This window comes from Lissotriton helveticus, chromosome 6 (genome assembly GCF_964261635.1).
Source record: "Lissotriton helveticus chromosome 6, aLisHel1.1, whole genome shotgun sequence".
In the NCBI taxonomy this organism is placed as follows: Eukaryota; Metazoa; Chordata; class Amphibia; order Caudata; family Salamandridae; genus Lissotriton; species Lissotriton helveticus.
Genome location: NC_136067.1, coordinates 88,921,544 through 88,936,123, shown reverse-complemented (window position 1 = coordinate 88,936,123; position 14,580 = coordinate 88,921,544). Strand labels below are relative to the sequence as shown.

At 47.9% G+C, this 14,580-nt stretch overlaps 1 protein-coding gene across 1 annotated transcript in view; it reads left to right on the top strand.

Annotated features, from left to right (window-relative positions):
* LOC144762194 (ATP-binding cassette sub-family C member 10-like) overlaps positions 1-14,580 on the top strand; it is a 681,473-nt gene that overhangs the window by 312,164 nt on the left and 354,729 nt on the right. Inside the window, 1 exon segment of the mRNA XM_078647347.1 lies at positions 11,045-11,143. Within this exon segment, the coding sequence (XP_078503473.1) occupies positions 11,045-11,143 (99 nt within the window).

Genomic DNA, 14,580 nt, shown 5'->3' with positions numbered 1-14,580 from the left:
CGGTCGTCCCCCGAACATGTGGGGTACACCTATGCCACGTAAAATTACCGATGTTGACAGTAATATGCTGACAGATTACCTAGCTTCCTTGATGTCTGCACTACTCTCTTGTCGTTCACAGGTCGCGGCTGCTTTTCCAGACAACACCCAAGTGAAACCGCACGAGGTCATTCCAGGCGACCTCGTTCTAGTGAGAAATTTTGATCGTTCAAGTCCGCTGGAGCCCCGCTGGAAAGAGCCAAAACTTGTTCTGATGACCACAAGGACCGCCGTAAAGCTAGAAGGAAGAAAAGGCTGGCTCCACTCCAGCCACATCAAGCGTTTTCATGGACTCCGTCCAAAGACTTTTTTCAAGGACTGCCCCGATACTGACTCTAAACTTCCCCTGTTAGAGAAAACTCCGCAGCAGGAGTATAAAATGAAATTGAGGTCTAGCAAGTCAGACAGTTTAATTGTTTAAGTCACTCTCGGGTGAAGCGGTTAGACAGGTTCCTGACATGTATGAGATAGACCCCCATAGTGAGAGAGTTAGACGAAACTCCAAGAAAATACGTTATTGTAAAAATCTGCGTAGCAGATGTATCGTTACGTTATTGTTTGTTATTTCTGAGTCTTACGATCACATGCATAAGTTATGTTTTACATGTATTTTTTCCTCCTCTTGATTCGCATGTACATCTTTCCTCTAATGATACAGTAGAGCACACTTTTAGTGAACTACCCCCTCACGAGTTATCCTATCGACTTGCAATGCGCAACAATACTTTTATTCGAATGTTACACTATTCACACCAGACCAGCAATGCCACTAATTGTTGGGTGTGTGGTCGACTCCCCCCTTACCAGACACCGAAGGGAGTTCTGCCACTTTTTCCCTATCCATTTTCACACAATGGTTCGTGTGGAGCATGGTTTACGATAACATCATCCTTAGACGATAAGTCCCTTCTGAATAGAACATGTTTCCCAGACAAGGAAGGTCTTTCCCATAGGACAGGGTTAGATCTCGAAAATGAAGTATACGATCTAGGTAATTTCTCCTCGAATTTCATGGTTTTGAATGTTCTCTTGATAGGGTTATTGAGGCTGCAGCGCACATGGAGACTAAGGATTGTTGTTTCCATGGTTAGGGGGAGGAAAGCAAGCTATGAACGATTGGTTAAGTACCTCCACAGTCGTGTGTATATAGCTCACATAGCCCCATTGGTGAGGAGGACCTACATCAGGGCCCTTGAGTGTGGGATCTATCTGGAGTGGTTCTTTGGAAGGGGCATCCCAAAAGAGTGAACCAAACCCCAACAGAATAACAAGACAAATAAAAATATTAACTTATGAAAATTTCTGAAGACCAAACGTTGTCTGTTCTGTTAGGTAGGGGCGGTCTGCGGCCATGGAGGACTGGGCAGGACCAGTAAGGAGTCTTCTTAAAGGTCTAGCCTCTGTTGCCTTGATCTTCCTGTCGTCTCGCCGCTGTTGTCATCGCCATTCGGCTCCTTCATTTTCATGCGCTGCCAATCTGTCCCAGCCTCAGGAAGCCTCGGAGAGGGCAAAGTCCGCTGTGTGAGCTTGCAGGACTGCTTGTCTGTCTTTGCTAATGGTGTCTTGGTCCGGTTTTGATCTCCGTCGGCCTCACTTGACTACTTGACAAGATTGTTGTCGCGAGCCAGCAGCACCCGAAGGCTGGGGTCCATCCCCAGCGTCCTCAGACATGTCGACACGCAACAGGGCACACGCTCCCTTTAGGGACCGGATCTGGTGGAACGTACTCTTGTAGCGGAAAATGATATGGAAAGGATAACACTAAGTCTAAGGAATGCTGGCTTTCCATAGGTGGTGTGTGATTGGGCGAAAGGCCTTATATTTTTGAAGAGTGATCCTGGAGAGGTCCTGGTATAGGACCGGTGTGTGTGGCCCTTTAATTGGATTGGATGAACAACCCGTGCTCTTTTAAGGATATTTCTTGTGGTTTGAAAACTGTGCACGCACACTAAAATGTCTGCCAGGGGGCCTGTTCTTGCCAGCTCGGGTCCCTCCCAGTGGACACGGTCCAACTGCAGGGAAGATTCATCTTTGGGGTCCAGGACATGACGAAAGAGTGCAGTGGTGTAGTCTCTTAGATTAGCCGTGAATGGCACGCCTCTGACACATATATTATTTCTCCAGATCTTCATTATGTGCCTGAAGGTCTAAATGTTGCTCTATGAGTATCAGGACCTCTTATTGGAGCCATCCAAGCTATCCGTCTTGATGAGGCTCCCTGTCTTCTAAAGCGGCCACTCTTTCGCCAACCTCGTCCATATCGTGTCACACCTCTCGCAACTCAGCCATCAGCTCCGTTGTCATCACCTGTAAATCCACTCGCAGTGAGGTGAACAGCGATTCCAGGATGGCCTTAGTCACTGGGCCCTCCCGGTCTTCAGAGTACGTTTTAGGCTCTGCGCCTGCACTGGCGGGCTTGTCCTCCATGGCGCTTCCCTGCTTGCCGAACATGTCCTTGAGAGAGCGGTCTTTCTTGGCTCTGTTCACCGCCATGCTGCTGTGTGTTCACGGGTGCTAGCGCTTATGGTGGACCCACCTCGGGCCTACGCTCGGACGTCACCCGCTGACCCAGGGATCTCAGTGTGATGACCACTGTGGAACTAGCTCCTCAGTGTTCCCAGTCGGCCACAGCACAATGAGCCCCAGTCAGAGGGACAGTCCCCTCCCAACTCCACACCAGGTCTCAGGATTCAGTCTCTACACTGAAACGGCTGTGCGGTCGCGGGAGTGACCGGGGTTCCTTAGTGCACTCCGCCGGTCCCACCAATGCCCGGGCCTGGCAGACAAATAGCACAAGACACGCGTTGGGCCTCCCTATTGTTCCTCCCAGGCTGTGGCTTGCACTGAGGCTGGGCCAGATACTGCCCTGTGGATCCCTCCTCTTCGTGATCAGGCAAAAAGAATTAGGGCATGCCACCGGGCCCGCTCAAGCCAACGTGTTTCTTCCAGGGATCGGGCGGTGAGGGGGGGCACCAAATGCTACAGTTGGGCAGGCCCCGCAGACCTGGGATGAGCGGAGGTCACAGGACCACAAGCGTGTTGGGCCATTCCCAACTCTAGGCCCTCTCCGATGCCCAATATAGTGCTGGTGTTCGTGGTGGGGCCCCCAGCGCAAGGCCGAAGACCAAAGCAAAGCTTGGGGGCCCCACTAGGGCCTCCATCCAAGTACCGGCCCGTGCCAGGCCCCAGAGAGTCCGACGCTAGAGGCCTCAGGTCCCCCACAGGAGAGCTCCGAGCATGGAGTGAGGGGCGGAGAGAAGTGCAACAGGTGTGAGTGCCAGGCGGCGGGCAGCCCATTCACAGGAGGAGGACCCAGGTTCAGAGCAGGCCCCCAGGCTAGTCCCACAACCGATGTTCCGCTGTTGCCTCACCTCCGGAGAGCCCGCAGAGATGGGGGGCCCCACCTCCAAGTCTGAGCGTTCAGTGGCACAGAGGGGCCGCTGCCGCCGGCCTCACTTGACGTCCGCCGAGCATAGCTGGAGCCGAGACCGAGCAAGGTCCAAGTCGAAAGCCGCTCCCAGGCTCGTACGCAGTCTGCCTCGCTCAGCCCACTGTCCCCTCTGCTCCGACTAGTGCCCTGTGCTGGTGGCAGCTTGCAGCACACACCGAAGGTGGAATGGAGGGAGCCAGCGGGCTCTGATGGGTGCTGGTATTGGCGGCGACTCGGAGAAAGCAGGAAAAATGTCCTAGCCGCCCCGCAGCTACATATATTTAAAAAAGAAAATGTTTTAACTCTAGAATATATGGTAACTTATTGAAAACATAATAGTATTTTGGAATGGTACAGAGCCAGGACCGGCACCTGTGTGAGTCGGGGTAGAGGAAACCTCTAATTGAAGTCACTTTTGATTGCTAACCAAAGTGCATGGGACACCCACTCCCCTCCACACAAAGAGAAATCCTAAGCCCAATTTGAATTCATGAAATTTAACTTGATTCAAATGCTGAACAACCCAACGCGTTTTGGCGTTGAACACGCCTTGCTCACTGTGGGATAGGCTTGTTACCGGAATATATTTGAAGTGCATTACATTAACATAAAAAACAGACATAAAACGCAGTCAACATAGTTAGCTGAAAACCGTTGGCTAACTTCACACGTCTTTTCATACAGTTTATGTCACACTGGAGACACAATAGACATGTATATTATGTGGTAATGGGCAATATGGTACAACAAATAATAATAATAATGCACATAATAAAGCAACAACACACAATCCTACAAATAAATACTTCAATACCCTTATTTTTGTGCCACATTAGTATCATGGTACTCTTGATCACATTTGAACATGAGCAAAGGAAATAATGATAATCGAAATAATGATAATTATGTCTCCTAATAAGAAAATTAGCAGATATCCACTACTTATAGTACTCCGTTTGTCTTACTCAGAGTGTCTTACTCAGAGTTTGTCAGGAAATTATTGTAATACTATCAATCAAGCCCAAGTGGGCACATACCACAAATTCCCCATACAACTTCCTGCCTAAACCATGGATAGAGGCTGTGCATGCAAATATCAAGTTTGTCCCGTACACCCCCAATCAAGCCCCAGTGGGCACATATTGATGTATTCTTGATAGCAAAAAGCACTACGTAAGTACTGTTACTGCTATAAGCCTTGTTACTGGTCATATATAAATAAAGAAATGAGGCAAACAAATTAGAGTAGAAGAATACAATAGATGTGTCATCATGCCATACGCGCAAGAAAGTAACAGAATGTATACAGCCCTACTGTCATATTGCCTGTGGATAATTCTGCAGCCTTCCAAGTGAAAGAAGGGAAAAGAAGTGCCCAGACCCAAGAAGTACATGTTGTGCAGCTCACTGTATACCTACGACGGCAGGTCTTAGATGAAATATGAAAGACAGAAACAAACATAAACAAAAAACAAACCTATTCATACCACTATTCACAGTGCGAATAACAAAACAAATCATCAGAGACCTCTAAAATGACTAAGGGCCTCTTTACAATGTCGGGGGGACTTACGTCCACCCGACACTGTTGCGGTCTCGGGACCGACTGACCTGTGGTCGGCGGTCTCGACGCTGCTATTACAATGCGACCATACATTGTTTGGTCGCATACTCCCATATCTCTATGGGAACTTGTGCTGCGGCCGTAAACTGGCCGCAGTACAAGCTTCCATAGAGAATTAGGAGTTTTTGCTAATCCCTGCACCGCGTGGCAGGCACCACACAGTGCCTGCCATTCGGTGCAGGGATTGGCAGGGGGGCACCAAATGTGCTGCTTGTTAATGCCTGACTTGGAAAGCCTGTCAAAAACCGACATCGTAATTCCAATGGCGGAAACGCCATCCTCAGGGATTATGTTGGGGCCTCCAACTGGCTAACAGCCTCCTTAAGCTCGTCAGATTCCAACCAGAATGACCAGCTCGTTTCAATTCTGACCGCCTACATTGTTATAGGGCAGTCGGAATTGCAACCAGGTTGGAGGCTTTCCGACCAACATCATAATCGTCCCCTAAATCTGCAAGCACTAACTGAGTGAGAAAAAAGGGGAAAACGGTAGACCAAAATATAGAAGAGAATAAAAGGGCTCAAAGGAAGAAATGTAAGGGGGAAGCAAAGGAGAGGAAGAGAAAGAAGAAAACTAAAGAGGAAAGAAAAGGGAGCTAGGGGAGATACGGAAGGACAGCCAGTAGAGATATGGCAGGAGAGGAGGAAAAAACGGAGAAACTAGCATATGTTGCATCTTCAGATCATTCCCTTAGCTGTGTCGACATCTCCTCATCGGAGTTTAGGCCCATTGGTACCTTGATTCAAGTTGCCATCGTTTCCTTATCCTATCATCACCTATACTGGATTTGGGTATACGATCGATAGCAAAAAACGGTATCAAATTCCTATTGCTCTCATGTTTGTATTCAAGATGCTTGCTACAAGGTAGTGTTTGTCTTTATTTTGTATAGCTCACATGTGTTCCAGCACTCTCTATTTTTCACTAGAAACATGGTACTGCCTACATTAGATTTTTCAAATGGTCACAGCAATACATATACACTATAATCTGACATACATGACAGATGTTTGTCAATAATTCTGTATATATTAGTTACAAGGAAAAATAAATGTTTTATTACACTTAGTACATGTGTAAAAACCCTTTGCACTTGTCTGAGTAGGATTATAATTAGTAACTTCACTTCTGTAAAGTTTATCACTTATGGAAGTGCCCTTCCTAAAGAGAATTCTGGGACAATCCTCTATAACATCATTCAATGTATTTTTTCTCTTGAGGATTTCCCAGTGCTTACTCAGACTCCCCCTTAAGTCCAGTGCTCTGTTGTGTATGTGGCAATAATTCCCATATTAGGTTTGTTTGTTAACTCAGGCTTGAATATCGGTGCAAGCACTTCCTCTCTATTGACTAAGAAAAAAAATACTGCTTCCTAAACGTGTAAGTCTTATGCTTTTAATAGAAATTATAAATGAAAAAAAATAACTAAGCCATATTATTTTAATGGAACAATCCAGGTGCTTCCTAGCATAGGCTGTGCTTAGAACAGGTATAGAAACAAGAGAGTCAATGTCTACAGTGGGCTAATCCACTGCCCCAAACTGGAACCTGTGCTGGGTGCAAGCAAAAGGTCAATAGCAGTTCAACAGGGGAAACATCCTTTACAACGCAACTTTTACCACGCAGTGCCTTTACGACGCAACTTTTACAACGCAAACCATTACAACGCATTGCGCTGGGGGGCGCTCTAGGATAGGGAATAGGTTTAATTTACTATCCAACACCTTCCCTACTATCCACGGGGACTGGAGTTGGAATTGTAAATTAAACAATTCACTATCCAGCGCCCCAAAGGACTATGCGTTGTAAAGGCATGCGTTGTAAAAACCGCGTTGTAAAGGCATGCGTGGTAAAAGCATGCGTTGTAATGTCATACATCCATACCATCCATACCAGCGCCAGGAAACCTACGGTGACAGAGCGCTATATAAGTTTCCCTTAAGATAAGATAAGACATCCGTTAAACAGACTAGTGGAAGACTGTTATTACGCTAGACTTAACAAAGTTCTTCTTATGATTACTAAAGGCTACAAAATACTGTCAAGTTAAGACTGAACTGGAAAAAAAATTTAAAAGTACAATTGTGAAAGAAATTTTCATCTGCAGTTACAATACACTGGGGCCACATTAGTTCAACATTTGATAGGAACTTTAAGTGTCCTTAAATTTGAAACTCAAATATTGCCTATGAAATAATTATGTTCTGTCTTAGGAGAGCACGCTTCCTTCAAAAATGCATTCAAGGTGGTTGTTTTATAAACAGTCAGGACTGACCATTGATGCGTCCACTTCACCTTCAGAACACCCACCATCTACAGACACCAGCACCTGCTCCCACAAAGAAACTGGACCATAATCACCGATGACCAGCTAACCTCATCACTCAATAACTCCACCCCAACCATCGCAGAAAACGACAACGCCAACACCGCAGCCCGAACCCTGCACAGATGGATCTCAGACAGCACCAACACCATTGTCCCCCTCAAGAAAAACAACAACACCCACGCCAAAAAAGCTAGATGGTTCACCACCGAACTTCCAGAGTCCAGACGCACTTGCCACCGCCTCGAAAAGGCCTGGAGGAACACCAAATCCACAGAAGCCCACAACAACTTCAGAGCCGCCTCCAACACCCACCACCAACTCATCAGAAAAATTAGGAAAAAAGATTGAAGACAGAATCTCCACTCATGCACACAACAGCAAAGAACTCTTCAACATCATCAAGGGGTTCGCCCAACCCACCAGCGAGTCCACAGACATCTCTCCCTCACAAGACCTCTGCGATAAACTCAGCACCTTTTTCCAGCACAAAATCAAAAGCATCTACGACAACTTCAACGAAGACAACCAACGCACTGATCCCTCACCAACCATCCGACACCCTGAAGCCAGCGATCAACAACTGGACAGCCCTCACCACCGAAGACACACTGAAGACGATGAAGTCAATCCACTCGGGGCCCCCACGGACCCCTGCCCCCACCACATTTTCAATGGAGCCATCTCTGCCACACCGCCTCGTTCCCTGATGACTGGAAACACAACATCCTCGACTCCTCCCAATCCGGCTTCAGAAAAAAACACAGTACGGAAACCGCCCTCCTTGCCGCAACAGACGACATCCGTACCTTACTGGACAAAGGAGAACAGCAGCCCTCATACTCATCGACCTCTCAGCGGCGTTCGACACAGTCTCTCACCGCACCCTGATACGTAGACTCCACGATGCAGGGATCCAAGACAAGGCCCTCAACTGGATCCGCTCCTTCCTCTCCGGCAGAACGCAGCGGGTCAGACTCCCCCCTTTCCTCTCGGACCCTACACCTACTACCTGCGGAGATCCCCAGGGGTCCTCCCTCAGCCCTACGCTCTTCAAAGTCTACATGGCTCAGCTCGCCCCCATCGTCAGAACTTACGGACTCAACATTGTGTCATAAGCAGACAACACCCAACTCATCCTCTCCCTATCCAATGAACCCAACACCGCCAGACACAACTTGTGAGAAGGCATGGAACACCTCACCAAATGGATGAAAAACAGCTGCCTACAACTAAACACAAACAAAATGGAAGTACTTGTCATGGGCCCGAACCCAGACGCCTGGAACGACACCTGGTGGCCCCCCGCTCTTGGAAGCCCGCCCACCCCCACGGCATACGCACACAATCTGGGAATCATCCTGGACTCAGAGCTCAAAATGGACCGCCAGATCATCTCCGTCTCGTCCTCCTGCTTCCACACCCTCCACCTCCTACGTAAGACATTCAAATGGATCCCCCTCGAACACAGAAAGACCGTCACTCACACCCTGGTCACCTGCAGGCTTGACTAAGGCAACACACTCTATGCTGGAATAAACAAAAACCTCACCCGCAAGCTACAGAACATCCAAAACGCCGCCGCAAGACTGGTCCTCAACCTGCCAAGCCACTGCCACATCTCCCAGCACCTGCGCACACTCCTCTGGCTCCCCATCGAAGCTAGATTCACCTTCAAGATGCTAACCCACGCTCACAAGGCCCTCCACGACATCGGACCAGCATATCTGAACAGCCGACTCAAATTCCGCGCACCCAAGAGGACCCTAGGATCAGCCCAGCTCTCCTATGCTGTGGTCTCCCACACCAGAAAGACCAGATCGGGAGGCCACTCCTTCTCCTTCCGCGCGGCCAGTGCCTGGAACGACCTTCCGCTCCACCTCAGACAGATAACATCGCTCCCCATCTTCGCAAGAAACCTCAAAACCTGGCTCTTCGACAGACCCCCTTCTTGATGGACTAGAACCTGCGAACCCCTCCCCACATCCCCAGCGCCTTGAGAGCCTTACGGGTGAGTAGTAGCGCTTAACAAACACCTGATTTGATTTGAACAGCAAGGTAACAAATGTGCATTAGAATGACAAAGTTCCCTGAGATAACAAGCAAAAACCTCTGCAACCTTTATTGCTACTTTTATTTAATGCGTGCATCAGAAGACAAATGTATCAAAGACTTTGGCGTGACGAGGATACTTCCAATTTCTTAAATTGAATAACTAGGTGTGCAAACATACACGTTTTTTCTATTTAAAGAACAGTATTGAATGAGTACTTAGGAAATATAGTTTATCTCCATTACACACAAATGAATTTCTACAAATACCTCTTTATTTTGAGTTCATACTACAGTCAATTCCGAAATTATCACAGTTTTGCTTATCCCTGGCAACAAGAGTCTGGCTTCAGCAACAGTGTATTTTGATTGGATAGCAAGGACGCTCTGGACCACAAGAATGAATACTCTGTTATATCAAGATGGCCTCCACCACCTGCAAACTTCAAGAGAGTAGTGTGGCTTTGTGGGAGGTGTAGTTTGCTACTGAGCTTAGGTTTCTCACTTTGTGCGCCCAGGAAGACATGCTGCCATTCTCCAAGCAGTGCCAACACTTAGAATATGGTGCCAGCCTTTCCTTCTCCTGGATGAACTTACAACCTAACAGGTCAGAGTGTGGGTCACAGATCGTGGCAAAGTAGAATGTGTTCCACAGATTGTAAATGCTAGGGTGAACAGGCAGAAAGAGACTCTGTATTGTGGGACCTGTGCACCAGAGAAAGAGGATTCCAGAATCTCTTTGGCAAGTAAACACTATCATTATTCACGGACTTTGATTACCCTTAAAGATTGCTTAGAGACCCCAATCTGCTTATTAGACGCTTACTCTTTCATTCTATCTAGAAAAAAGATAAAGCACTGGTTGGACATTAAATTATTGTGTACTACTGTTGTTGTGCCTTTAACTCAGTATTACCTCTCCTCCCCAACCCTCCCTCCCCCCTTTGTATGTCTTGGATCGCTCAGCTTCTCTGCTATGAGGCTTAAATGCTAAGAATGTGCTAGGTGACTGTTTCTGGGTCATTGATATATCAGGCCCCGGACATCAGGAGTAAAAGGACTCAATTGAAACAATTGGTGCCCAGTAATATCTGCATATCCCTGATCCATGAATGGGTTTAAATGATCAAAAGTGTTGTACTGGTTTCTGTATTTCTAACCCCACGCCGAGAGAGTCAAGTTCAAGAAGGAAGTATTTGTTCATTTAGTTTCAGTGCAGATGTTTTATGGTCCCACTGCAGTAGGGGTAAACAAGAGTAACCTTAATAGTTACTGCCCAATAACATTTGATTACAAGACAATACCTCGCCTACCATATTATTAGTGAAAAACGGCTTTAGAGCGCTGATAAATCATGACAGATTACCATGAACACGTAAGTAGCTGGTGATAACTTTGAACACATTAAATGTGGTAATGTGCATCACATTAATGCTTATTCCATATCAAAGGGGAAGATCTTTAAATATGGGGACAATAGTTACAAAATGTATCTGTGAATTCCAGGCACACAGACTGAATAAATGATCCAATATATAATTTTTAAGACTTAACTGGTGTTTTTCTGTTTCAGATTTTACCAGCAGGTGACCAGACTGAGGTGGGGGAAAATGGTGTCACCCTCAGCGGGGGGCAGAAGGCTCGGATCGCCCTGGCAAGGGCGATATACCAAGTGAGTAACTGATGCCACTCTATTCTTATATTCTGAAGGAAATGTGTGAGCATACTTTACCCTCATGTGAGTATACAACTCCATATCCATGCCTCATGCCTACATGTCTCATTTCATTTCGTCCTCACTCTCTGACTGTACAGGCCACTAAATGACAATGCAACACTCCTGTAGAAATCATGATACTGAATGTGCCCTCTTCCATGACACTGAGGCCCTCATTACTATGTTGGGTGGAATCACTTTCACCCGACACCGCATCGGTCATGGGTCCGACAGACATCCGGTCGGCAGCCCCGACCGTCTCATTAGGATGCGACCGAAAAACACTGTTTGGTTGCATTCCTGCATTTTACTATGGGAGCATGCATTCCGGCCGTAATGCACGCTCCGATAGTAAAATAGGAGGTGCAGTTCATCCCTGCACCCCATGGCAGGCACCTCACTCCTGACCACACTCCTGAGGCGGAAGCCGGGAGAGCTCACAGCGAATTTTTTTAATATTTACAACTGTCACTTATTCTTGTGTGCTAGCTTTTTAAAACAAAACTCACCACGCTGCAGGGCACTCGAGCAGATTATTCAGCTCAGGTAGCGGATCTTAACGCTGCCGTGTTGCCTCAACTGAGTAATCCTACAGACGCTAGCAGCGCGAGGACTCAGGCCACGCCCCTTTTTAGGACACGCCACCTTGCGACGAGTACAAAACGCTGACTACAAGCGCCAGATACTCCATTGACCACACTCCTGAGGCGGAAGCCGGGAGAGCTCACAGCAATTTTTTTTAATATTTACAACTGTCACTTATTCTTGTGTGCTAGCTTTTTAAAACAAAACTCACCACGCTGCAGGGCACTCGAGCAGATTATTCAGCTCAGGTAGCGGATCTTAACGCTACCGTGTTGCCTCAAACTGAGTAATCCTACAGACGCTAGCAGCGCGAGGACTCAGGCCACGCCCCTTTTTAGGACACGCCCCCTGACTTCCTCCTCAGTATACCGCATATATCATGTGCCACGGCCGGAAGCGCAGCGGACGAGCGCAGCGGGAGCGCCTAAGGCAAGCCCGTCTGCGCCCGTCCGCGCCAGACGGAGCCCAGAGCCCACAACCCCTGCTTCATCCACTCAACTACACCTCAAATATTCCCAGGAAACCCTGCATAGACTAAAAGGCCTCCCAGCCACCCTATGTAACGGTACTATTGCCCTGGAGGAAGGACACTCAAGATGTCCCAACTGCTCCTACAGGTTCAGTCCTTAGCCCCCCCTTAAACCAAGCTGTCTCGGCATGGCCCTGCTCAATTGCAGATCCCTCCCAAAGCACCAGACAGAAATCAATTTACTCCTGAAGGATTCGGATATCGAGGTCCTCTTTCTTACCGAAACCTGGCTCTCATCAGGCTCGGAGCCAGATATTATCCAGACACTTCCACCTGGATACCTTATAAAATTTCACAACAGACCCGCAGGTATTGGAGGGGGAATAGCGATCATATATCGAGACTACCTGTCCTGCCAGTTCAAAGAAAACCCTATCTTAGACTGCGAAACTGTTCATTTCTCCATCCACCAGCCACCTTCGACTACCCTATCAGGGATACTAGTATATCGTCCACCTGGACCGGTACGACGCTTTAGTGACTCCCTAATTGAAGCCATCTCTTCCCTCGCTTGCGTATCCCCGAACTTCACGATCCTCGGAGACTTAAATCTCCACTTCGATGACCACTCTAGCAAGCCAGCTGCGGATCTTAAAGCAGACCTAGGCTCCATAAGTCTACAACTACTAAGCAACCTACCCACCCACATCAAAGGACATCTGTTGGACCCCATATTTTCCAACCTCTTGAGACTGTCAGTACAATCCCCCATCCCTCTCCCCTGGTCAGACCATTTCGGTTAAGGCTCTTGACACCCCCCCCCCCCAATCTCCCTCCCGCCCATGGAAAAATTTGGACATAAACTCCTGGGCACAAGTACTTTCCTCCACCATACCAGTACTGGACCCAGATCCTTCCAGAGCCGATGTCCAACTGCACGAGTGGATTAACCAATCTCTAGACATCATCCTGCCACTCAAATCCCTTCCTAGTATCAGGAAATCCGCCAAATCACCATGGTTCACCCAGGAACTACGTAATCTAAAAAAAAAGATGCAAAAGACTGGAGCGCCTATGGAAAAAAAAACTGGTCGTCGGAAAGTAAAACAGAGTACAGAGCTACCATCAAGCTCCATAAAAACTCTATAAAAACAACACAGGCTATCTTTTTTGAGGAAAAGATTGCAGCAGCAGCCAATTCTGCAAAAGAAACCTACCATATTGTACGTCTCCTCACTAAATTCCAAAAACCCTTTACCCACTCCGGACTCAGAGGGCACCAGATGCAACCAGATGGCCGAGTTCTTTTCTTCAAAAATCGACAAAATTCTGACCTCACTCCCGGCCCCCATTTCCCCACAAGCTCCCATTAATTCACCCCCCCTCCCAGAGGCTCCTTGCCTTCGAACCTTTCCCCAGATCACCACAGAGATGTTTCTGTCCATCTTACAAACTGTAAAAAGTGGTTCCCCGTCAGATCCAGCTCCCATCAGCAAGTTAAAATTGGTCGCCTCCACGGTGGCTCCTTCTCTCACCAATCTCATTAATGTCTCCTTTAAATTAGGCTCTTTACCGGCCAATTGGAAGAAAGCCACGGTCAGGGCTCTCCTAAAAAAACCTCACCTAGATCCCACGGACCCATCCAACTTCAGACCCATATCGCTTCTCCCTGCTATCAGCAAAGTGGCCGAACGTATTGCCAACCATCAACTCTCTAATTTCCTGGAAGCCAATCATTTGCTACGTCAATCCCAGACCGGGTTCAGACCTGGACAAGGTACAGACACCGCGTTGTTAGCCGTGGTCGAAGAGGCTAGAAACATCATGGACGCAGGAGGATCAGTGGCAGTGATCCTCCTCGACCTGAGTGCCGCCTTCGACACGGTGGACCACGCCACCCTTGTCCACCGGCTAAGTCTGATAGGAGTCGCTGACTCCGCCCTGGCTTGGATCAAATCCTTCCTGGAAGAAAGATCCTTTCAAGTGTCGGATGGCACCGCCACGTCCAAGGCCCAGCCTCTTCAGTGTGGGGTCCCCCAGGGCTCCTCCCTGAGCCCCACGCTTTTGAATGTTTACATGTCCCCTCTAGAGGACATTGTCGCTCCCTGTGGCATCAAAACAGTAATGTACGCCGACGACACCCAGCTGGTGGTCTCTATCAACCAATCGAGCAATAGCCTAGATAACCTGGCTATATGCCTAGACAGGGTGTATCAGTGGATGTGTGAATCTCGACTAAAACTGAACGGAGAGAAATCGGAGATACTTCTCCTTGGAAACCCACACAAGATCCCTACAACCCTCCCTTGGCCACCATGCATGGGAACGCCTCCAACCC